This window comes from Dendropsophus ebraccatus, chromosome 11 (genome assembly GCF_027789765.1).
Source record: "Dendropsophus ebraccatus isolate aDenEbr1 chromosome 11, aDenEbr1.pat, whole genome shotgun sequence".
Lineage (NCBI taxonomy): Eukaryota > Metazoa > Chordata > Amphibia > Anura > Hylidae > Dendropsophus > Dendropsophus ebraccatus.
The window spans coordinates 4,032,658-4,059,377 of record NC_091464.1 but is presented as its reverse complement, the minus strand read 5'-3'; the positions used below and the strand labels follow the sequence as shown (position 1 = coordinate 4,059,377).

Below are 26,720 nucleotides of genomic sequence, written 5' to 3'. Positions count from 1 at the left end.
TGACGGCACAGAAAGCGGATGGCTGTCACAATGTCAGTACATCTATTGCTGTAAGCACAGGTGTAAGAGCATGTATCGGAGCACTACAACTCCCAGCAATGACACGGTGCCCTCTCCGTCTTGCCTTCCTTTGACTGTTTGTTTTTCCCTGTCCCCGTGCTGCTGATTGGTGCTCATCCTCCTCCTCCTGGTCACTCTTTCTCCTCCTCTCCCGTCACCTGTTGGTAGAAGCTCGGTGCTCATCCTCCTCCTCTCCCGTCACCTGTTGGCAGAAGCTCAGAGCTCATCCTCCTCCTGTCACTCCCCCTCTCTCCCATCACCTGTTGCCCTCTTCCTCTCTCCCTCTTGCCCCCCGGTGTCTGTGTTTGTTTTCCTCCGTCCCCGTGCTGCTGATGCTATTGGTAATCAGTGCTCATCCTCCTCATCACTCCCTCCTCCCCCTCTGCTCTCCTCTTCTCCCGTCACCTGTTGGTAGAAGCTCGGTGCTCATCCTCCTCCCCGTCACCTGTTGGTAGAAGCTTGGTGCTCATCCTCCTCCCCCTAGAAGCTCGGTGCTCATCCTCCTCCTCTCCCGTCACCTGTTGCCCTCTTCCTCTCTCCCTCCGGTGTTTGTTTTCCTCTGTCCCCGTGCTGCTGATGCCATTGGTAATCGGTGCTCATCCTCCTCCTCCTCCGTCACTCCCTCCTCCCCGCTCCCCCTCCTCCGTCACCTGTTGGTAGAAGCTCGGTGCTCATCCTCCTCCTGTCACTCCTCCTCTCCCGTCACCTGTTGGTAGAAGCTCGGTGCTCATCCTCCTCCTGTCACTCCTCCTCTCCCGTCACCTGTTGGTAGAAGCTCGGTGCTCATCCTCCGTTGGCAGAAGCTCGGTGCTGTCTCCGGTCCCCGGTCTGCAGGGGTCTCACCCGGAGACCGGATCTATGATTAGTTCGGTGTGTGTCTCATCTTACCGAGGACGGAAGTCTGGGAACAAACCCCCCTCCAAATCATGTCTGAAGGAGGAGATGGCGAAGGGGGAAGACTCGGGCAAGATCACCATCAATGTGGGGGGCACCCGGCATGAGACGTACCGGAGCACCCTGAGGACGCTGCCCGGCACCCGGCTGGCATGGCTGGCGGACCCGGAGCCGTGCAGCCCTCCGGACTCCGACCCCCCGCAGCCGCCGCCTCACACCGACGAGTTCTTCTTCGACCGCCACCCGGGCATCTTCTCGTACGTGCTGAACTATTACCGCACCGGGAAGCTGCACTGCCCGGCGGACATCTGCGGGCCGCTCTTCGAGGAGGAGTTGGCGTTCTGGGGCATCGATGAGACCGACGTGGAGCCGTGCTGCTGGATGACTTACCGGCAGCACCGGGAGGCGGAGGAGGCGCTCGATATCTTCGAGAACGTAGAAGCGGAAGATGGAGACGATGAGAAGGAGCCGAGCCCCGAGTTACTGTGCCTGGAGGAGAGGCCGGAGCGGTCCCGGGGGCGCTGGCGGAGGGGGCAGGCCCGGCTGTGGGCGCTCTGTGAGGACCCCTACTCCTCCCGGGCCGCCAGGGTGAGCACGCTGCGATCAGCAACTTGTCATATACTCGGAGTAAGGGAGACCCCTATAGAACTGCCCCAACCCTTATACTGCCCCCTATATAACTGCCCCTATATAACTGCCCCAACCTTTATACTGCCCCCTATATAACTGCCCCAACCTTTATACTGACCCCTATATACAGGGGCGGTCTTGGCATTTCTGGGGCCCCAAGCGAAGTTATGTCTGGGCCCCCCCCCCCTCAACACGCGCTCCACAACAATAGACCGCTGTGTGCTGCCCCCAGTAGTATATACCCCTTGTGCACTACCGCCAGTAATATATACTCTTCATGTGCTGCCCCCAATAGTATATACCTCTTGTGTCCTGCCCCCCAGTAGTATATACCCCTTGTGTGCTTCCCCCAGTAGTATATAGCCCCCTATGTTTTCCCTCAGTTATATATAGCCCCCCGTGTGCTCCCCCAGAAGTATATAGAACTGTGTGCTCCCCCACTTGGATATAGACCTCTTGTGTGCTCCTCCAGTTTCCCTGCGGTCACAAGAGGCCGCACTCCCCTTGTTCTGGCGCCGATGCTCCAGTGATGTCACTGCAGCACCGGCACCACAAGGACAAAGTGGCCACTTGTGACCGCAGGAAAAACACTTTCTGCAGCCACAAGAGTGACTGACAGGTAGGGAGCCAATGGCTCCCGCCCTGTCAGTGCTGCTGCATGTAACTGTGAGCGCTCATTACGAGTGCTCATAGTTACAGTTCAGATGGCAGCAGCGAGCGGGGCAGCGGCCCTGTCCACAAGAGCGGGGCGTGGGGGCCCCCTTGGATGTTGGGGGCCCCAAGCGATCGCTTGGGGTGCTTGGTGCCAAAGACCGCCACTGCCTATATAACTGCCCCAACCTTTATACTGCCCCCTATATAACTGCCCCAACCTTTATACTGCCCCCTATATAACTGCCCCAACCTTTATACTGCCCCCTATATAACTGCCCCAACCTTTATACTACCCCCTATATAACTGCCCCAACCTTTATACTGCCCCAACCTTTATACTGCCCCCTATATAACTGCCCCAACCTTTATACTGCCCCCTATATAACTGCCCCAGCAAGCTGCCCCCTATATGGCTGCCCCCTATATAACTGCCCCATCAAAGCTGCCCCCTTTATAACTGGCCCATCAAAGCTGCCCCCTTTATAACTGCCCCAGCAAGCTGCCCCCTATATAACTGCCCCAGCAAGCTGCCCCCTATATAACTGCCCCAGCAAAGCTGCCCCCTATATAACTGCCCCAACCCTTATACTGCCCCCTATATAACTGCCCCAGCAAAGCTGTCCCCTATATAACTGCCCCAGCAAGCGGCCGCCTACATAACTGCTCCAGCCCTAATACTGCCCCCTACATAACTGCTCCAGCCCTAATACTGCCCCCTAGGGCAGTAGGCTGGCGGTCTGTCGCTCTGCTGTAGGCTGGCGGTCTGTCGCTCTGCTGTAGGCTGGCGGTCTGTCGCTCTGCTGTAGGCTGGCGGTCTGTCGCTCTGCTGTAGGCTGGCGGTCTGTCGCTCTGCTGTAGGCTGGCGGTCTGTCGCTCTGCTGTAGGCTGGCGGTCTGTCGCTCTGCTGTAGGCTGGCGGTCTGTCGCTCTGCTGTAGGCTGGCGGTCTGGGACTCTGCTGTTGGCTGGCGGTCTGTCGCTCTGCTGTAGGCTGGCGGTCTGTCGCTCTGCTGTAGGCTGGCGGTCTGTCGCTCTGCTGTAGGCTGGCGGTCTGTCGCTCTGCTGTAGGCTGGCGGTCTGTCGCTCTGCTGTAGGCTGGCGGTCTGTCGCTCTGCTGTAGGCTGGCGGTCTGTCGCTCTGCTGTAGGCTGGCGGTCTGTCGCTCTGCTGTTGGTTGGCAGTCTGTCAGTTGACTGGCGGTCTGTCACTCTGCTGTAGGCTGGCGATCTGTCTCTCTGCTGTTGGCTGGCAGTCTCTCTTTGCTGTTGGCTGGCAGTCTGTCAGTTGGCTGGCGGTCTGTCACTCTGCTGTAGGCTGGCGGTCTGTCGCTCTGCTGTAGGCTGGCGGTCTGTCGCTCTGCGGTAGGCTGGCGGTCTGTCACTGCTGTAGGTTGGCGGTCTGTCAGTTGGCTTGCGATCTGTCACTCTGCTGTTGGCTGGCGGTCTGTCTCTGCTGTTGTCTGGCAGTCTCTCTCTGCTGTTGGCTGGCAGTCTGTCACTCTGCTGTAGGCTGGCGATCTGTCTCTCTGCTGTAGGCTGGTGATCTGTCTCTCTGCTGTTGGCTGGCAGTCTCTCTTTGCTGTTGGCTGGCAGTCTGTCAGTTGGCTGGCGGTCTGTCACTCTGCTGTAGGCTGGCGGTCTGTCAGTTATCTGGCGATCTGTCACTGCTGTAGGCTGGCGGTCTGTCAGTTATCTGGCGATCTGTCACTCTGCTGTAGGCGGGCAGTCTTGTCAGTTGGCTGGCGGTCTGTCACTCTGCTGTTTGGCGGTCTGGCACTCTGCTGTTGGCTGGCGGTCTGGCACTCTGCTGTTTGGCGGTCTGGCACTCTGCTGTTGGCTGGCAGTCTGTCAGTTGGCTGGCGGTCTGTCTCTCTGCTGTTGGCTGGCGGTCTGTCAGTTGCCTGGCGGTCTGTCTCTCTGCTGTTGTCTGGCGGTCTGTCAGTTGGCTGGCAGTCTGTCTCTCTGCTGTTGGCTGGCAGTCTGTCAGTTGGCTGGCGGTCTGTCTCTGCTGTTGGCTGGCGGTCTGTCTCTCTGCTGTTGTCTGGCGGTCTGACAGTTGTCTGGCGGTCTGTCAGTTGTCTGGCGGTCTGTCACTCTGCTGTTGGCTGGCGGTCTGTCTCTCTGCTGTTGTCTGGCGGTCTGTCAGTTGTCTGGCGGTCTGTCAGTTGTCTGGCGGTCTGTCACTCTGCTGTTGGCTGGCGGTCTGTCAGTTGGCTGGCGGTCTGTCTCTGCTGTAGGCTGGCAGTCTGTCAGTTGGCTGGCGGTCTGTCTCTCTGCTGTTTGGCGGTCTGTCAGTTGGCTGGCGGTCTGTCACTCTGCTGTAGGCTGGCGGTCTGTCTCTCTGCTGTTTGGCGGTCTGTAAGTTGGCTGGCGGTCTGTCTCTCTGCTGTTGGCTGGCAGTCTGTCAGTTGGCTGGCGGTCTGTCACTGCTGTTGGCTGGCGGTCTGTCAGTTGGCTGGCGGTCTGTCTATCTGCTGTTGTCTGGCGGTCTGTCAGTTGGCTGGCGGTCTGTGTCTCTGCTGTTGGCTGGCAGTCTGTCAGTTGGCTGGCGGTCTGTCTCTCTGCTGTAGGCTGGCTGCCCAGTAGTCTGACCCCAGGATGATATATATGATAGGTGTTGCTGGCGGCCGTCTCGTTCCGTAGATGTTCCCATCATTTGAATGTGCAGATGGAAGGTCCATGGCTCTCTGTTTCTCTTGCAGGCGGTGGCCTTTACCTCCCTCTTCTTCATCCTCATGTCCATCACCACTTTCTGTTTGGAGACTCACGAGGCTTTTATCGTGGACAGAAATGTGACGGAGCTGGTGATTGTGGGGAACGTGACGGAGGTCCTGGTGGTGAAGGAGCTGGAGACCGACCCCATATTGACCTACATAGAAGGGGTTTGTGTCTTCTGGTTTACACTGGAGTTTATTGTGCGAATCACCTGCTGCCCCGATAAGTTGGTCTTCGTGAAGAACCTTCTGAACATCATCGACTTTGTGGCCATTCTGCCGTTTTACGTAGAGGTGGGTCTCAGCGGCTTGTCCTCCAAAGCCGCCCGGGACGTTCTGGGCTTCCTGCGCGTCGTCCGCTTTGTCCGGATTCTGCGTATATTCAAACTGACGAGACATTTTGTCGGTCTGCGGGTTCTCGGGCACACGCTTCGTGCCAGCACTAATGAATTTCTGCTTCTAATCATCTTTTTAGCTTTAGGGGTTCTCATTTTTGCCACCATGATCTATTATGCAGAACGAATCGGTGCAAAGGCATCCGACCCGACGGGAAGCAACCACACCCACTTCAAGAACATTCCCATTGGATTCTGGTGGGCGGTGGTAACCATGACCACTCTGGGGTATGGGGACATGTACCCACAGACCTGGTCCGGCATGCTGGTGGGGGCTTTGTGCGCCCTGGCCGGTGTGCTGACCATCGCTATGCCCGTCCCAGTCATTGTGAATAATTTTGGAATGTATTACTCTCTTGCTATGGCCAAACAAAAGCTTCCAAAGAAGAAAAAGAAACATGTCCCAAAGCCTATTCAGCTGGACTCTCCGACTACAGCTAAATCTGAGGACACGTCACATCGCAACAGCACGCAAAGTGAGTCCTGCCCATTGGCTGGAGAGGATGCCATAGAAAAGAGGACAGGTAAGATGAACAGACTTGTGCAGGGACCGAACTAGAAGGACCTAGTGGTCTTTTTCTGCCGACAATCTTCTATGTAACACAACAAGACTTTTCTATAGTTTATTCATGTTCTTTTCTCACTGTGGCCTATAAACAGTCTCAGGAATAAATTTAAAGGGAACCTGGTATGATGAAAATGCTACCTCAGCTATCAGCGTCATGTTATAGAGTAGGAGGAGCTGAGCAGATTGATATATATCTTTATGGGAAAATATTTAGTGTAACTTAATTTATTGATTGAAATCTCTGAATGATACCGCCCACTTGACTCCTTAACACAAAATGATCAGGGATTGTTAAAGTTATACAGAATATTTTCCCACAAAGTTATATATCAGTCTGCTCAGTTCTTCCTGCTCTATAACATGATAACAATAGATTAGTTAGCATTGTCTAGGTAACAATTTCCCTTTAAACATGAGGTACGGCATCACTTTAATCAGTAGTGCTACAGGTGGGCAGTTATTAGATAGGTACTGCAATGTTAGAGGGGATTTCCCGAGACTGCAATACTGATGGCTGATTCTAAGGCTACGCCAGTAAAATCATAGGGATCCTAGTACCCTCCACAATGGGATCCCCAGAGCTTGCTGGTCTTATATGTCCGTGGCACACAGTAGGGCCTGGTACTGCTGCTCAGTTGCGTTGCGAAGAGGACAGCGAGTTTCTCCTACATTGGATTACCAGAGTATGTTCACAGGATGCGGAAAATCTGCGGCCAGTCCGCTACGTTATCTGCTGGTGGGTTTTTTGCAGAGCGTGGACGTGTGGTGGATGTCACATAAAATATCGGCCACTTTGCAGCTGTTGCAGTAATCCACACATCGGGCTGGAGAACGGCAGCATATCCCGTGAAGCTACTCTCAGGGAATTGTCCTTCTGCTGGGACTGGAGAGGGACTACCAAGAGGGTCTGCTTCTCTGCCGCTCCCGTCCTTGCCTGGGTTAGGCCGGGGTCACACTGCATTTTTTTGCAGTCTGTTTTTTCATGCATTTTTTGCAAAAAAAGGATGAAAAAACTGCTGCATTTGTGTGCATCTGTTCTGATCTATTTTTCCATTACAAAACAAGAATCAAAGACGTATCTGAAGGCTTCCGTTTTTTAGCGTCCTTGGTTGACCACATTTTATGTATGTTAATAAGAAGGATGCGTTCTGATCCATTTCTGGTCCTTTTTTATAATGAAATTAATTAAAAACAGATCTAAACAAATGCACACAAATACAGCAGTTTTTTGGGGGCTAAAGACGCAGTATGAACTTGGCCTAACACAAACAACCCAATGGGCTTGCTTCCCCTGTGGTGGCGCTGTAGGGAAACTTCATACCTTCTGCCAGGTTTCCCTACAGATTACAGCTAATCACTAGGGGCCCAGAAGGGGGGGAGCAGCGGAGAACCCCTTTAACTTTACATACAACGAGTATATTAAAATTTACTTCTAATTATTGGTAAAAGTCAGTGTTATTTGTGTTGTGTCATATTCATCCATGTGTCTAGAACCTCTTATTCCGAATGCACCCGCAAATTATATCACCTGGGTGAATAAATGATATTGTCTGGGTGAATAAGGAATCAGAAGACTTTCCACCAAACTGGCCTGTGAATCTGGATCCATTCACCTCATATCATCTACAAGACATGTACCAGACCCCACCACCACCTACCAGACCCCACCACCACCTACCAGACCCCGCCACCACCTACCAGACCCCGCCACCACCTACCAGACCCCGCCACCACCTACCAGACGCCACCACCTACCAGACCCCACCACCACCTACCAGACCCCACCACCTGCCAGACCCCACCACCTGCCAGACGCCACCACCTACCAGACCCCACCACCACCTACCAGACGCCACCACCTACCAGACACCACCACCTACCAGACATCACCACCTACCAGACACCACCACCTACCAGACCCCACCACCTACCAGACACCACCTACCAGACACCACCACCTACCAGACCCCACCACCTACTAGACCCCACCACCTACCAGACGCCACCACCTACCAGACGCCACCACCTACCAGACGCCACCACCTACCAGACCCCACCACCTGCCAGACCCCACCACCTGCCAGACCCCACCACCTGCCAGACCCCACCACCTGCCAGACCCCACCACCTGCCAGACCCCACCACCTACCAGACCACCACCACCACCTACCAGACCCCCCCCATCACCTACCAGACCCCCCCCATCACCTACCAGACCCCCCCCATCACCTACCAGACCCCCCCCCCATCACCTACCAGACCCCCCCCCATCACCTACCAGACACCACCACCTACCAGACCCCACCACCTACCAGACACCATCTACCAAGCTGAGCTCTGGGCTCTCTGTCAAGTTTGTCCATATTACACTTGTTTTTTTAGTTTGTACTATAGCATTATAGCAGTGTGTATTATACCACTGTGTATTATAGCAGTGCGTATTATAGCACTGTGTATTATAGTGCGTATTATAAGGCTATGTATTATAGCGCGATGTATTATAGCACTGTGTATTATAACAGTACGTATTATAGCACTGTGTATTACAGCAGTACATATTATAGCACTGTATATTATAGCAGTACGTATTATAGCACTGTGTATTATAGTGCGTATTATAAGGCTATGTATTATAGCGCGATGTATTATAGCACTGTGTATTATAGCAGTACGTATTATAGCACTGTGTATTATAACAGTACTTATTATAGCACTGTGTATTATAGCAGTACGTATTATAGCACTGTGTATTATAACAGTACTTATTATAGCACTGTGTATTATAGCAGTAAGTATTGTAGCAGTAAGTATTGTAGCAGTAAGTATTGTAGCAGTACGTATTGTAGCAGTACGTATTGTAGCAGTACGTATTGTAGCAGTACGTATTGTAGCACTGTGTATTATAGCAGTACGTATTATAGCACTGTGTATTATAACAGTACGTATTATAGCACTGTGTATTACAGCAGTACGTATTATAGCACTGTATATTATAGCAGTACGTATTACAGCAGTACGTATTATAGCACTGTGTATTATAGCAGTACGTATTATAGAACTGTATTATAGCAGTACGTATTATAGCACTGTGTATTATAGCAGTACGTATTGTAGAAGTACGTATTGTAGAAGTACGTATTGTAGCAGTACGTATTACAGCAGTATGTATTATCGCACTGTTTTAAGCCCTATGCGACAGAACTTTACATTTGTTTGATGACTTTCCCTTTACTGGAAATAAGCGTCACTATCCAAACAGCCTGTATCCATCCTCTTCATCCTAACCTCAGCCGAATCTGCTGCCACCACCGAGGATAAGGTGCATGGGGGCCTCCTGACTCTCTACAGACAGATGATGGTGGATAGAAGGATCCGACATGATGGGTTTTTATGCCTGACTCTATTGTTCTCAGAAGGATAAGCCGTTGCCAGCGCTGCCTGGCTGCCGAACTTCCACGTGTATGAGGAAATCGGGGCAAATAACTGAGGGCTGAACAATCATTTTGCTGATATGTATGGAGTCCACTAGTGCTATGCTCTCCACCACTCCATCACTGCCGGTCCTGTCCTGTATGTGTGTAGTCCTGGGTGGTCCTATCCTGTGTGTGTGTGTAGTCCTGGCCGCTCCTATCCTGTATGTGTGTAGTCCTGGGTGGTCCTATCCTGTGTGTGTAGTCCTGGCCGCTCCTATCCTGTGTGTGTAGTCCTGGCCGCTCCTATCCTGTGTGTGTAGTCCTGGCCGCTCCTATCCTGTGTGTGTAGTTCTGTATGTGTGTAGTTCTAGGTGGTCCTATCCTGTGTGTGTAGTCCTGGGTGGTCCTATCCTTTGTGTGTGTAGTCCTGGGTGGTCCTATCCTTTGTGTGTGTAGTCCTGGGTGGTCCTAACCTGTGTGTGTGTAGTCCTGGGTGGTCCTATCCTGTGTGTGTGTGTGTAGTCCTGGGTGGTCCTATCCTGTGTGTGTGTGTGTAGTCCTGGGTGGTCCTATACTGTGTGTGTGTAGTCCTGGGTGGTCCTATCCTGTGTGTGTGTGTAGTCCTGGGTGGTTCTATTCTGTATGTGTGTAGTCCTGGGTGGTCCTATACTGTGTGTGTGTAGTCCTGGGTGGTCCTATCCTGTGTGTGTGTGTAGTCCTGGGTGGTCCTATCCTGTATGTGTGTAGTCCTGGGTGGTCCTATCCTGTGTGTGTGTGTAGTCCTGGGTGGTCCTATCCTGTATGTGTGTAGTCCTGGGTGGTCCTATCCTGTGTGTGTGTGTAGTCCTAGGTGGTCCTATCCTGTGTGTGTAGTCCTGGGTGGTCCTATCCTGATATATATGACGGATTTTGATAAGGCTAGGTTCACCCTGCATTTTCAGCATCCGTTTAACGCATCAGTTTTTTTGCAAAAAACGCATGAAAAACGGATTGCAAAAAACGGATTCATTTGTGTGCATCCGTTTTACCATTGACTTCCATTATAAAAAAACCGGATCCGTTTTTTTTGGCGGACCAAAAAACGTTGCTGACCCTATTTTTCTGGACGTTAAAAAAAAACGGATCCGTTAAACGGATGCTGAAAACGCAGTGTGAACCTAGCCTAAGCTGGAATATTCTGAGCTTGAGCCTAATATTCCCCCCCCCCCCCCCTCGGGCTGATATGGCACAATCTACTGATGGAAAATGTCCACATACCTGTCACTGGGGTAAATAGGTCTATTGTATCTAAGTCGGTCACTTCTCCTGTACCTTACACCCGGCTGTGGATACACCTGGTAACACCCGGCTGTGGATACACCTGGTAACACCCGGCTGTGGATACACCTGGTAACACCCGGCTGTGGATACACCTGGTAACACCCGGCTGTGGATACACCTGGTAACACCCGGCTGTGGATACACCTGGTAACACCCGGCTGTGGATACACCTGGTAACACCCGGCTGTGGATACACCTGGTAACACCCGGCTGTGGATACACCTGGTAACACCCGGCTGTGGATACACCTGGTAACACCCGGCTGTGGATACACCTGGTAACACCCGGCTGTGGATACACCTGGTAACACCCGGCTGTGGATACACCTGGTAACACCCGGCTGTGGATACGATGATGATGTCTCCAATGTTATTTTCTTCACTTCTGTAATGTTCATTTTGCTCAATATAAAGTATCATGATGAGGTGAAGATTGTGCTGTGTATTGTGTCTCTCATTGTGTATTGTGTCTCTCATTGTGTATTGTGTCTCTCATTGTGCGGTATATATGTCTGATCATTGTGCGGTATATATGTCTGATCATTGTGCGGTATATATGTCTGATCATTGTGCGGTATACACACTCAGCGGCCACTCTATTAGGTAGACCATGCTAGTAACGGGTTGGACCCCCTTTTGCCCTCAGAACTGCCCCAATTCTTGGTGGCATAGATACAACAAGGTGCTGGAAGCTTCCTCAGAGATTTTGGTCCATAGTGACATGATGACATCACACAGTTGCCGCAGATTTGTCGGCTGCACATCTATGATGCCAATCTCCCGTTCCACCACATCCCAAAGATGCTCTATTGGATTGAGATCTGGTGACTGGAGGCCATTGGAGTACAGTGACCTCATTGTCATGTTCAAGAAACCAGTCTGAGATGATTGTAGCTTTATGACATGGCGCATTATCCTGCTGAAAGTCGCCATCAGATGTTGGGTCCATTGTGGTCATAAAGGGATGGACATGGTCAGCAACAATACTCAGGTAGGCTGTGGCATTGCAACCATGCTCAATTGGTACCAAGGGGCCCAAAGAGTGCCAAGAAAATATTCCCCCCACCATGACACCACCACCACCAGCCTGAACCGTTGATACAAGGCAGGATGGATCCATGCTTTCATGTTGTTGACGCCAAATTCTGACCCTACCATCCGAATGTCGCAGCAGAAATCGAGACTCATCAGACCAGGCAACGTTTTTCCAATCTTCTACTGTCCAATTTCGATGAGCTTGTGCAAATTGTAGCCTCAGTTTCCTGTTCTTAGCTGAGCGGAGTGGCCCCCGGTGTGGTCTTCTGCTGCTGTAGCCCATCTGCCTCAGAGTTGGCCGTACTGTGCGTTCAGAGATGCTCTTCTGCCTACCTTGGCTGTAACGGTTGGCTATTTGAGTCACTGTTGCCTTTCTATCAGCTGGAACCAGTCTGCCCATTCTCCTCTGACCTCTGGCATCAACAAGGTATTTCCGCCCACAGAACGGCCGCTCACTGGATGGTTTTTCTTTTTCGGACCATTCTCTGTAAACCCTAGAGATGGTTGTGCGTGAAAATCCCAGTAGATCAGCAGTTTCTGAAATACTCAGACCAGCCCTTCTGGCACCAACAACCATGCCACGTTCAAAGGCCTCAAATCACCTTTCTTCCCCATACTGATGCTCGGTTTGAACTGCAGGAGATTGTCTTGACCGTGTCTACATGCCTAAATGCACTGAGTTGCCGCCATGTGATTGGCTGATTAGAAATTAAGTGGTAACGTGCAGTTGGACAGGTGTACCTAATAAAGCGGCTGGTGAGTGTATGTCTGATCATTGTGCGGTATATATGTCTGATCATTGTGCGGTATATATGTCTGATCATTGTGCGGTATATGTCTGATCATTGTGCTGTGTATTGTCTCTCATTGTGCGGTATATATGTCTGATCATTGTGCGGTATATATGTCTGATCATTGTGCGGTATATATGTCTGATCATTGTGCTGTGTATTGTGTCTCTCATTGTGCTGTGTATTGTCTCTCATTGTGCGGTATATATGTCTGATCATTGTGCGGTATATATGTCTGATCATTGTGCTGTGTATTGTGTCTCTCGTGCAGTATATGTCTGATCATTGTGCGGTATACATCTGATCATTGTGCGGTATATGTCTGATCATTGTGCAGTATATATGTCTGATCATTGTGCGGTATATATGTCTGATCATTGTGCGGTATATATGTCTGATCATTGTGCGGTATATATGTCTGATCATTGTGCAGTATATATGTCTGATCATTGTGCGGAATATATGTCTGATCATTGTGCGGTATATATGTCTGATCATTGTGCGGTATATATGTCTGATCATTGTGCTGTGTATTGTGTCTCTCATTGTGCGGTATATATGTCTGATCATTGTGCGGTATATATGTCTGATCATTGTGCGGTATATATGTCTGATCATTGTGCTGTGTATTGTGTCTCTCGTGCAGTATATGTCTGATCATTGTGCGGTATACATCTGATCATTGTGCGGTATATATGTCTGATCATTGTGCTGTGTATTGTGTCTCATTGTGCGGTATATATGTCTGATCATTGTGCGGTATATATGTCTGATCATTGTGCTGTGTATTGTGTCTCTCGTGCAGTATATGTCTGATCATTGTGCGGTATACATCTGATCATTGTGCGGTATATGTCTGATCATTGTGCTGTGTATTGTGTCTCTCATTGTGCGGTATATATGTCTGATCATTGTGCTGTGTATTGTGTCTCTCGTGCAGTATATGTCTGATCATTGTGCGGTATACATCTGATCATTGTGCGGTATATGTCTGATCATTGTGCAGTATATATGTCTGATCATTGTGCGGTATATATGTCTGATCATTGTGCGGTATATATGTCTGATCATTGTGCAGTATATATGTCTGATCATTGTGCGGAATATATGTCTGATCATTGTGCAGTATATGTCTGATCATTGTGCGGTATATATGTCTGATCATTGTGCTGTGTATTGTGTCTCTCATTGTGCGGTATATATGTCTGATCATTGTGCGGTATATATGTCTGATCATTGTGCTGTGTATTGTGTCTCTCGTGCGGTATATGTCTGATCATTGTGTCTTGTCACTAATATATATATATACTGTGTATGTCTCAATAAACCCATTCTGTGTGTTCTAGCATCGCTCATATGGTTTATATAGTAGATATAATAGAAATGATAGATACAATATAAGGCTATGTTCACACTACTTAAAAGTACAGCCATACTTTTGGCGTGGTGGAACAATGCCTTACTTTCAGTGGGATCCCGGCCGGAGCGTACACATCGTATGCGCTCCGGCTGGGATCCCGTACGAGGCCGGAAATACCTGACATGCCAGTTTTCTGTGGCCGCAATGCAATGCATTGCGGCCGTAGGAAACCCTGTCAGTTCACACTATGAAGCGAGCGGCTCCAGCCTCTTGCTTCATAGTGTGCATAGGTGTGCAGTGTGCTCTCCGTATCAGAGCTCTGCGGCCGGACAGACCATCCGGACGGTACTTAAGCGATGATCCGGGTAGAGACTGGCCGTTCAGTGACCCGGCCGGGGTCACGGAACGGCCGGTCTCTCACGCTGTGTGAACATAGCCTAACAGATATAGTATATAATAGATCTAGATGAGGATTATCACTTTCAACCACTTAATAGAAAACTAATTAGTACAAAACAAACAATGTTATTATAATTAATATTATTATCCTATAATATGTAGCCTCTCCAGTCTCCCAGTACTTATCAGCTGCTGTATGTCCTGCAGGAAGTGGTGTATTCTCTCCAGTCTGACCCAGTGCTCTCTGCTGCCACCTCTGTCCATGTCAGGAACTGTCCAGAGAAGAAGAGAGGTTTTCTATGGGGATTTGCTACTGCTCTGGACAGTTCCTGACATGGACAGAGGTGGCAGCAGAGAGCACTGTGTCAGAGAGAATACACCACTTCCTGCAGGACATACAGCAGCTGATACGTACTGGAAGACTGGAGACAATACACCACTTCCTGCAGGACATACAGCACCACGTGTTACCTTTACAGTGGTGTCTTGGATTAGGAGTATAATCCATTCTGGGACGGCGCTTGTAATCCAAATCCACTCTTACACCAAAGCAAGTTTCCCCATAAGAAATCACTGATCTGCAGACAATTGGTTCCACGCCACAAATATACTGATTATTATTCTGAATAACATGTAGAAGAGATAAAACAATGAGAAGCAGCAGAATCTGTGATATTATAAGTTACTGTACAGTATAGCAGCATGTGGTGTATAATGTATAGTAACTGTATAACCCTGATAACACAGCAGCTGGATATGTGATATATAAGTTACTGTACAGTATAGCAGCATGTGGAGTATAATGTATAGTAACTGTATAACCCTGATAACACAGCAGCTGGATATGTGATATATAAGTTACTGTACAGTATAGCAGCATATGGTGTATAATGTATAGTGACTGTATAACCCTGATAACACAGCAGCTGGATATGTGATATATAAGTTACTGTACAGTATAGCAATCAGCATGTGGTGTATAATGTATAGTAACTGTATAACCCTGATAACACAGCAGCTGGATATGTGATATATAAGTTACTGTACAGTATAGCAGCATGTGGTGTATAATGTATAGTAACTGTATAACCCTGATAACACAGCAGCTGGATATGTGATATATATGTTACTGTACAGTATAGCAATCAGCATGTGGTGTATAATGTATAGTAACTGTATAACCCTGATAACACAGCAGCTGGATATGTGATATATAAGTTACTGTACAGTATAGCAGCATGTGGTATATAATGTATAGTAACTGTATAACCCTGATAACATAGCAGCTGGATATGTGATATATAACTTACTGTACAGTATAGCAATCAGCGTGTGGTGTATAATGTATAGTAACTGCATAACCCTGATAACACAGCAGCTGGATATGTGATATATAAGTTACTGTACAGTACAGCAGCATGTGGTATATAATGTATAGTAACTGTATAACCCTGATAACACAGCAGCTGGATATGTGATATATAAGTTACTGTACAGTATAGCAGCATGTGGTGTATAATGTATAGTAACTATATAACCCTGATAACACAGCAGCTGGATATGTGATATATAAGTTACTGTACAGTATAGCAGCATATGGTGTATAATGTATAGTAACTGTATAACCCTGATAACACAGCAGCTGGATATGTGATATATAAGTTACTGTACAGTATAGCAGCATGTGGTGTATAATGTATAGTAACTGTATAACCCTGATAACACAGCAGCTGGATATGTGATATATAAGTTACTGTACAGTATAGCAGCATGTGGTATATAATGTATAGTAACTGTATAACCCTGATAACACAGCAGCTGGATATGTGATATATAAGTTACTGTACAGTATAGCAGCATGTGGTGTATAATGTATAGTAACTGTATAACCCTGATAGCACTGCAGCTGGATATGTGATATATAAGTTACTGTACAGTATAGCAGCATGTGGTGTATAATGTATAGTAACTGTATAACCCTGATAACACAGCAGCTGGATATGTGATATATAAGTTACTGTACAGTATAGCAGCATGTGGTATATAATGTATAGTAACTGTATAACCCTGATAACACAGCAGCTGGATATGTGATATATAAGTTACTGTACAGAATAGCAATCAGCATGTGGTATATAATGTATAGTAACTGTATAACCCTGATAACACAGCAGCTGGATATGTGATATATAAGTTACTGTACAGTATAGCAATCAGCATGTGGTATATAATGTATAGTTACTGTATAACCCTGATAACACAGCAGCTGGATATGTGATATATAAGTTACTGTACAGTATAGCAGCATGTGGTATATAATGTATAGTAACTGTATAACCCTGATAACACTGCAGCTGGATATGTGATATATAAGTTACTGTACAGTATAGCAGCGTGTGGTATATAATGTATAGTAACTGTATAACCCTGATAACACAGCAGCTGTATATGTGATATATAAGTTACTGTACAGTATAGCAGCATGTGGTGTGTAATGTATAGTAACTGTATAACCCTGATAGCACTGCAGCAGCTGGATATGTGATATTATAAGTTACTGTATAGCATAGCAATCAGCATGTGGTATATAATGTATAGTAACTGTATAACCCTGATAACACAGCAGCTGGATATGTGATATATAAGTTACTGTACAGTATAGCAGCATGTGGTATATAATGTATAGTAACTGTATAACCCTGATAACACAGCAGCAGCTGGATATGTGATATATAAGTTACTGTACAGTATAGCAGCATGTGGTATATAATGTATAGTAACTGTATAACCCTGATAACACAGCAGCTGGATATGTGATATATGTTACTGTACAGTATAGCAGCATGTGGTGTGTAATGTATAGTAACGGTATAACCCTGATAACACAGCAGCTGGATATGTGATATATAAGTTACTGTACAGTATAGCAGCATGTGGTGTATAGTTATAGCAGGAATGGAGAGGATGGGAAACACAAGGGCGGACAGAGACTGCAGGGAGCAGGAAGGAATGAGCAGGGCAGATACATGCAGCTCTCTCTGTCTGGGGGTAATTACTCCATAGCTGTAACCCCTCTCTCCCCGCAGTCCTGTCCCCTGATGTAAGCCCCAGCCTGAAGTTGATCTGCTATGATTTGGAAGATGAGGGAGACTTCCTGGGTCAAAGTACAGTGCTGTGAACCCCGCTATGCAGACTATGCCCCTCCCCTGCCCTTTAATCAATCAGTCACATACTTGCTTCTGTTGGCTCGTAAGATGTAAATAAACAAGCCTAAACTTTGGTCGTATTGCAGTAACTGAGCGTCTCACTGGGGGCCACGCGGTCACAGAGTTCCTCTCATATCTGCCCCTTCTTTACACAGTAAAACCTGGAGGACAGATTCTTCCATACTCACTATGATCGGGTGTGCGGCACCAGCGGCGTACAGAACAATCACTGCAATGGGCAGGCTCGGCCTGGGAGAACGGCCGCTGGATTGTAGGATAATAACGATTCAGACAATCTCCAGGAATATGGCAGAAGGAATCTCCATTGACAGCAATGTTATAATCCAGCTGCAGAGGCGCATTAGCCCAGGTGCCGCCTCACACTGACTCATCATTGGTAATAATTGTCGGCTGTAATTGTCTATATGAGTAATATTAGTCACAAGGGCCAGAAATTCGCCAGGAACAATACAAGACGTGATTTTCCTCTTACCAAGTCGGTTGTCAGTCGGCTGTGAGCCGGCGGGGATCGGTTCATGTGATGCTGACCGTGAAGATTAGTATGTGATGTATTACGGGGATCTGCATATAAATTCTTACCTATAGGAACAACCAATACATATAGGGGACTGGTGTCCTGCTATGCCCGTCGTAAAGCCCCTGGACGGATATACTAAGAGGCATACGCCGGACATCCCTGCGCCTGGTGCAGCCTCTGCGCAACAAATATATCATGATTTATACCTGTGAGCGGTGCGGATCATGATAAATCAGGCACCGGAGGGGGGGGGGGGGGCGCACCTCCTCCCCACCTAACCACATCCCCCCTGCCTGCCCATGAGGGGCCAATCTGCCGCTACTCCATGGGTGCATCTTAGTACATGTCCCACATAGTGTAACCTTTTTGTTAGGGCCCTATCACATTGGACAATTATCTGCCCAATCAGGTAGATATCACCCTGCGTAATAAGGAGGAGCCAATCACCGGCTGAAAGTTGGCTTTCAAAAGGTTTTAAAATCCTCAGCAATGCACAGGTGTCCCCCCCCAGCAATGCACAGGTGTCCCCCCCCCCCCCAGCAATGCACAGGTGTCCCCCCCCCCCCCCAGCAATGCACAGGTGTCCCGCCCCAGCAATGCACAGGTGTCCCCCTCCCCCCAGCAATGCACAGGTGTCCCGCCCCAGCAATGCACAGGTGCCCCCCTCCTGCCAGCAATGCACAGGTGTCCCCCCCAGCAATGCACAGGTGTCCCCCCCCCAGCAATGCACAGGTGTCCCCCCCAGCAATGCACAGGTGTCACCCCCAGCAATGCACAGGTGTCACCCCCAGCAATGCACAGGTGTCCCCCTCCCCAGCAATGCACAGGTGTCCCCCTCCCCAGCAATGCACAGGTGTCCCCCTCCCCCCAGCAATGCACAGGTGTCCCGCCCCAGCAATGCACAGGTGTCCCCCTCCCCCCAGCAATGCACAAGTGTCCCGCCCCAGCAATGCACAGGTGTCTGCACCCAGCAATGCACAGGTGCCCCCCTCCTGCCAGCAATGCACAGGTGTCCCCCTCCCCCCAGCAATGCACAGGTGTCCCCCCCAGCAATGCACAGGTGTCCCCCCCAGCAATGCACAGGTGTCACCCCCAGCAATGCACAGGTGTCCCCCTCCCCAGCAATGCACAGGTGTCCCCCCCAGCAATGCACAGGTGTCCCCCCCCCCAGCAATGCACAGGTGTGCCCCCCAGCAATGCACAGGTGTCTGCACCCAGCAATGCACAAGTGTCCCGCCCCAGCAATGCACAGGTGTCTGCACCCAGCAATGCACAGGTGTCCCCCTCCCCCCCAGCAATGCACAGTGTCCCCCCCCCCCCCCAGCAATGCACAGGTGCCCCCCTCCTGCCAGCAATGCACAGGTGTCCCCCTCCCCCCCAGCAATGCACAGGGGTCCCCCCCAGCAATGCACAGGTGTCCCCCCCCAGCAATGCACAGTGTCACCCCCAGCAATGCACAGGTGTCACCCCCAGCAATGCACAGGTGTCCCCCTCCCCAGCAATGCACAGGTGTCCCCCCCAGCAATGCACAGGTGTCCCCCCCCCCCCAGCAATGCACAGGTGTCCCCCACCAGCAATGCACAGTTTCCCCCCCCCCAGCAATGCACAGGTGTCCCCCTCCCCCCAGCAATGCACAGGTGTCTGCACCCAGCAATGCACAGGTGTCCCCCTCCCCCAGCAATGCACAGGTGTCCCCCCCCAGCAATGCACAGGTGTCCCCCCCCAGCAATGCACAGGTGTCCCCCCCCCAGCATGCACAGGTGTCCCCCCCCCCCAGCAATGCACAGGTGTCCCCCTCCCCCCAGCAATGCACAGGTGTCCCCCTCCCCCCAGCAATGCACAGGTGTCCCCCTCCCCCCAGCAATGCACAGGTGTCCCCCCTCCCCCCAGCAATGCACAGGTGTCCCCCTCCCCCCAGCAATGCACAGGTGTCCTGCACCCAGCAATGCACAGGTGTCCCCCTCCCCCAGCAATGCACAGGTGTCCCCCCCCCCAGCAATGCACAGGTGTCCCCCTCCCCCCAGCAATGCACAGGTGTCCCCCTCCCCCCAGCAATGCACAGGTGTCCCCCTCCCCCCAGCAATGCACAGGTGTCCCCCTCCCCCCAGCAATGCACAGGTGTCCCCCTCCCCCCAGCAATGCACAGGTTCCCCCCCCAGCAATGCACAGGTGTCCCCCTCCCCCCAGCAATGCACAGGTGTCCCCCTCCCCCCCAGCAATGCACAGGTGTCCCCTCCCCCCAGCAATGCACAGGTGGTCTGCACCCAGCAATGCACAGGTGTCCCCCTCCCCCAGCAATGCACAGGTGTCCCCCCCCCAGCAATGCACAGGTGTCCCCCCCCCAGCAATGCACAGGTGTCCCCCCCAGCAATGCAACAGGTGTCCCCCCCAGCAATGCACAGGTGTCCCCCCCCCAGCAATGCACAGGTGTCCCCCCCCCCCAGCAATGCACAGGTGTCCCCTCCCCCCCAGCAATGCACAGGTGTCCCCCTCCCCCCAGCAATGCACAGGTGTCCCCCTCCCCCAGCAATGCACAGGTGTCTGCACCCAGCAATGCACAGGTGTCCCCCTCCCCCAGCAATGCACAGGTGTCCCCCCCCCAGCAATGCACAGGTGTCCCCCCCAGCAATGCACAGGTGCCCCCCCCCCCAGCAATGCACAGGTGTCCCCCTCCCCCCAGCAATGCACAGGTGTCCCCCTCCCCCCAGCAATGCACAGGTGTCCCCCTCCCCCCAGCAATGCACAGGTGTCCCCCTCCCCCCAGCAATGCACAGGTTCCCCCCCAGCAATGCACAGGTGTCCCCCTCCCCCCAGCAATGCACAGGTGTCCCCCTCCCCCCAGCAATGCACAGGTGTCCCCCTCCCCCCAGCAATGCACAGGTGTCCCCCTCCCCCCAGCAATGCACAGGTGTCTGCACCCAGCAATGCACAGGTGTCCCCCTCCCCCCAGCAATGCACAGGTGTCTGCACCCAGCAATGCACAGGTGTCCCCCTCCCCCAGCAATGCACAGGTATCCCCCTCCCCCCAGCAATGCACAGGTGTCCCTCCCCAGCAATGCACAGGTGTCTGCACCCAGCAATGCACAGGTGTCCCCCTCCCCCCAGCAATGCACAGGTGTCCCCCCCCCCCAGCAATGCACAGGTGTCCCCCTCCCCCCAGCAATGCAGAGGTGTCCCCCCCCCCCAGCAATGCAGAGGTGTCTGCACCCAGCAATGCACAGGTGTCCCCCCCCCAGCAATGCACAGGTATCCCCCTCCCCCCAGCAATGCACAGGTGTCCCCCCCCAGCAATGCACAGGTGTCCCCCCCCAGCAATGCACAGTGTCCCCCCCCAGCAATGCACAGGTGTCCCCCTCCCAGCAATGCACAGGTGTCCCCCTCCCCCCAGCAATGCACAGGTGTCCCGCCCCAGCAATGCACAGGTGTCCCCCTCCCCCCAGCAATGCACAGGTGTCCCGCCCCAGCAATGCACAGGTGTCCCCCTCCCCCCAGCAATGCACAGGTGTCCCCCCCCAGCAATGCACAGGTGTCCCCCCCAGCAATGCACAGGTGTCCCCCCCCCAGCAATGCACAGGTGTCCCCCCCAGCAATGCACAGGTGCCCCCCCCCCAGCAATGCACAGGTGTCCCCCTCCCCCCAGCAATGCACAGGTGTCCCGCCCCAGCAATGCACAGGTGTCCCCCTCCCCCCAGCAATGCATAGGTGTCCCCCTCCTCCCAGCAATGCACAGGTGTCCCGCCCCAGCAATGCACAGGTGTCCCCCTCCCCCCAGCAATGCACAGGTGTCTGCACCCAGCAATGCACAGGTGCCCCCCTCCTGCCAGCAATGCACAGGTGTCCCCCTCCCCCCAGCAATGCACAGGTGTCCCCCCCAGCAATGCACAGGTGTCCCCCCCCCAGCAATGCACAGGTGTCCCCCCCAGCAATGCACAGGTGTCCCCCCCCAGCAATGCACAGGTGTCACCCCCAGCAATGCACAGTTTCCCCCCCCCCCCCCAGCAATGCACAGGTGTCCCCCCCAGCAATGCACAGTTTCCCCCCCCCAGCAATGCACAGGTGTCCCCCTCCCCCCAGCAATGCACAGGTGTCCCCCCCCCCCAGCAATGCACAGGTGTCTGCACCCAGCAATGCACAGGTGTCCCCCCCCCCAGCAATGCACAGGTGCCCCCCCCCCAGCAATGCACAGGTGTCCCCCCCCCAGCAATGCACAGGTGTCCCCCCCAGCAATGCACAGGTGTCCCCCCCCCCAGCAATGCACAGGTGTCCCCCTCCCCCCAGCAATGCACAGGTGTCCCGCCCCAGCAATGCACAGGTGTCTGCACCCAGCAATGCACAGGTGTCCCCCTCCCCCCAGCAATGCACAGGTGCCCCCCTCCCCCCAGCAATGCACAGGTGCCCCCCCCCCAGCAGTGCACAGGAGTCCCCCCCCAGCAATGCAGAGGTGTCTGCACCCAGCAATGCACAGGTGTCCCCCCCCCCCCCAGCAATGCACAGGTGTCTGCACCCAGCAATGCACAGGTGTCCCCCCCCCCCCAGCAATGCACAGGTGTCCCCCCCAGCAATGCACAGGTGTCCCCCCCCCAGCAATGCACAGGTGTCCCCCCCCAGCAATGCACAGGTGTCCCCCCCCCAGCAATGCACAGGTGTCCCCCCCCCCAGCAATGCACAGGTGTCCCCCCCCAGCAATGCACAGGTGTCACCCCCAGCAATGCACAGGTGTCCCCCTCCCCCAGCAATGCACAGGTGTACCCCCAGCAGTGCACAGGTGTACCCCCCCCAGCAATGCACAGGTGTCTCCCTCCCCCCCAGCAATTCACAGGTGTCCCCCCCCAGCAATGCACAGGTGTCTCACACCGATAGAAATACATGGCAAATTGTTCTGGAGATTAGATTTTACCTCACAAAGGTGATGTCAGTGTACAACCACACCCCCTCCACACACACAGACCACACCCCCTCCACACACACAGACCACACCCCCTCCACACACACACAGACCACACCCCTCCACACACACACAGACCACACCCCTCCACACACACAGACCACACCCCTCCACACACACACAGACCACACCCCCTCCACACACACAGACCACACCCCCTCCACACACACAGACCACACCCCCTCCTCACACACCTGACCACACCCCTCCTCACACACACACCTGACCACACCCCCCTTCTCACACACCTGACCACACACCCCTCCTCACACACCTGACCACACGCCCCTCCTCACACACCTGACCACACACCCCTCCTCACACACCTGACCACACGCCCCTCCTCACACACCTGACCACACGCCCCTCCTCACACACCTGACCACACACCCCTCCTCACACACACACCTGACCACACACCCCTCCTCACACACCTTACCACACACCCCTCCTCACACACACACCTTACCACACACCCCTCCTCACACACACACCTGACCACACACCCCTCCTCACACACACACCTGACCACACGCCCCTCCTCACACACCTGACCACACGCCCCTCCTCACACACACACCTGACCACACACCCCTCCTCACACACACACCTGACCACACACCCCTCCTCACACACCTGACCGCAAGCCCCTCCTCACACACCTGACCACACACCCCTCCTCACACACACACCTGACCACACACCCCTCACGCACTCACACACACACCTGACCACACACCCCTCCTCACACACCTGACCACACACCCCTCCTCACACACCTGACCACACCCCTCCTCACACACCTGACCACACCCCTCCTCACACACACACCTGACCACACACCCCTCACGCACTCACACACACACACACCCCTGACCTGGCATAGATTGGCCTCCTGGGCACCTTGGAACAAATAGAATTAACACTGAGACTTTACACCCGGGCAGCAGCGGGTACATTTTCTAGTTTTCTATATACAGCAAAGGCTGCACGAACATCACTAATGATATACACACAGCAAGGACTACGCAGACATCACTAATGATATATATATAGCCCTTGTTGCACGATCATCAAGCCGTTTAATATGTTTGATCAGATGGGCGCTCACTTACATATACGGCCCCAAGGACTAGCAGAGCGGTATTATTGCTGTCACTTGAAAAAAACGCTGTAGAATAGATGGCTTCAGAGAGACTAGAACTAGGTGGCAGGCATCATGGATCTAAGATGGCTTCAGAGAGACTAGAACTAGGTGGCAGGCATCATAGATCTAAGATGACTTCAGAGAGACTAGAACTAGGTGGCAGGCATCATGGATCTAAGATGGCTTCAGAGAGACTAGAACTAGGTGGCAGGCATCATGGATCTAAGATGGCTTCAGAGAGACTAGAACTAGGTGTCAGGCATCATAGATCTAAGATGGCTTCAGAGAGACTAGAACTAGGTGGCAGGCATCATGGATCTAAGATGACTTCAGAGAGACTAGAACTAGGTGTCAGGCATCATGGATCTAAGATGGCTTCAGAGAGACTAGAACTAGGTGTCAGGCATCATAGATCTAAGATGGCTTCAGAGAGACTAGAACTAGGTGGCAGGCATCATGGATCTAAGATGGCTTCAGAGAGACTAGAACTAGGTGGCAGGCATCATAGATCTAAGATGGCTTCAGAGAGACTAGAACTAGGTGTCAGGCATCATAGATCTAAGATGGCTTCAGAGAGACTAGAACTAGGTGGCAGGCATCATGGATCTAAGATGGCTTCAGAGAGACTAGAACTAGGTGGCAGGCATCATGGATCTAAGATGGCTTCAGAGAGACTAGAACTAGGTGGCAGGCATCATGGATCTAAGATGGCTTCAGTCCTGTGAGTGACACACTGGGAGGTAGAGATGAGCGAATAGAGATTTGTGCAGAGCTTTGCAATAAGGTTGGTCCAGTACTAAGACAAAGTTTTTGCCAAGTTCAGATCAAGTTCAGAAAGATGGTGGCCACTAGAGATGAGTGAACCTGGAGCAGCTGGAGTCCATCTGAAGCCGAACGTTCTGCATTTGATTAGCGGTGGCTGCTGAACTTGGATAAAGCTCTAAGGTTGTCTGACTTCAGCAGCCACCGCTAATCAAATGCTGCACGCTCGGGTTTGGATGGACTCCAGCATGCTCCAGGTTCGTCTCTAGTGGCCACACATCTACCTGTCTACGCTCCCCCAGTGTCCTCCTCCAGGTCTCTGGGGCCTCCACCCGCCTCCAGCCTGTTCAGCCAATCACTGACTGAGACAGGACAGCAACGCGGCCAGTGATTGGCTGAGCAGGCTGTTGTGACTCTTGTCTCGAGAGTGAATGAGGCGTGTGAGTGATGTGTGAAGTTTGTTTTTTTTTATTGTACTTGGCAATGTTTGGGTGTATTATGTACAGTCGGTAGTCGGGCGGTAACGCCGCAGTGGTGGGATCAGTGCAGGTTATCAAATGGGCCATGGACCCCAAATTTCAATGTTTTGCTCACTGAGCCACTTATCCCTTAGTTACCGCTCTTCCCAGTGACTTGATGCTTCATCATGTTGGAAGAAGTATTATCACCAAATTGCTGCGGTATCGGTACATTGTGAGGGTGTTTAGAGGCGACCCCGATTTCCTAGCAATGTCTTCTCAGGGAATAGTGTGAGTGATAGAAGACCACACACTGCTGGCCCGGCAAAGGACATGTGGTAGTGCTCACCTATTCTCACCTCGATTGTCCGATATATGGCTGATTACAGGCAGCGACGTCCTCGATTGTCCGATAAATGGCTGATTACAAGCAGCGACGTCCTCGATTGTCCGATAAATGGCTGATTACAGGCAGCGACGTCCTCGATTGTCCGATATATGGCTGATTACAGGCAGCGACGTCCTCGATTGTCCGATAAATGGCTGATTACAGGCAGCGACATCCTCGATTGTCCGATAAATGGCTGATTACAAGCAGCAACGTCCTCGATTGTCTGATAAATGGCTGATTACAGGCAGCAACGCCCTCAATTGTCCGAGAAATGGCTGATTACAGGCAGCGACGTCCTCGATTGTCCGAGAAATGGCTGATTACAGGCAGCGACGTCCTCGATTGTCCGATAAATGGCTGATTACAGGCAGCAACGTCCTCGATTGTCTGATAAATGGCTGATTACAGGCAGCGACGTCCTCGATTGTCCGATAAATGGCTGATTACAGGCAGCGACGTCCTCGATTGTCCGATAAATGGCTGATTACATGCAGCAACGTCCTCGATTGTCTGATAAATGGCTGATTACAGGCAGCGACGTCCTTGATTGTCCAATAAATGGCTGATTACAGGCAGAGACGTCCTCGATTGTCCGATAAATGGCTGATTACAGGCAGTGACGTCCTCGATTGTCCGATAAATGGCTGATTACAGGCAGCGACGTCCTCGATTGTCCGATAAATGGCTGATTACAGGCAGCGACGTCCTCGATTGTCCGATAAATGGCTGATTACTGGCAGTGACGTCCTCGATTGTCCGATAAATGGCTGATTACAGGCAGCGACGTCCTCGATTGTCCGATAAATGGCTCATTACAGGCAGCGACGTCCTCGATTGTCTGATAAATGGCTGATTACAGGCAGCGACGTCCTCGATTGTCCGATAAATGGCTGATTACAGGCAGCGACGTCCTCAGCGACGTCCTCGATTGTCCGATAAATGGCTGATTACAGGCAGCGACGTCCTCAGCGACGTCCTCGATTGTCCGATAAATGGCTGATTACAGGCAGCGACGTCCTCGATTGTCCGATAAATGGCTGATTAC

General features: G+C 51.7%; 1 protein-coding gene across 1 annotated transcript in view; it reads left to right on the top strand.

Moving 5' to 3' along the window:
* The first annotated feature begins 821 nt into the window (after positions 1–821).
* Positions 822–26,720, top strand: part of KCNC4 (potassium voltage-gated channel subfamily C member 4) — a 51,512-nt gene continuing 25,613 nt past the window's right edge. The window contains exons 1-2 of the mRNA XM_069945553.1: positions 822–1,542; positions 4,937–5,867. Of these exons, the coding sequence (XP_069801654.1) occupies positions 919–1,542; positions 4,937–5,867 (1,555 nt within the window). The 5' untranslated portion in view covers positions 822–918. The remainder of the gene's footprint in view (positions 1,543–4,936; positions 5,868–26,720) is intronic.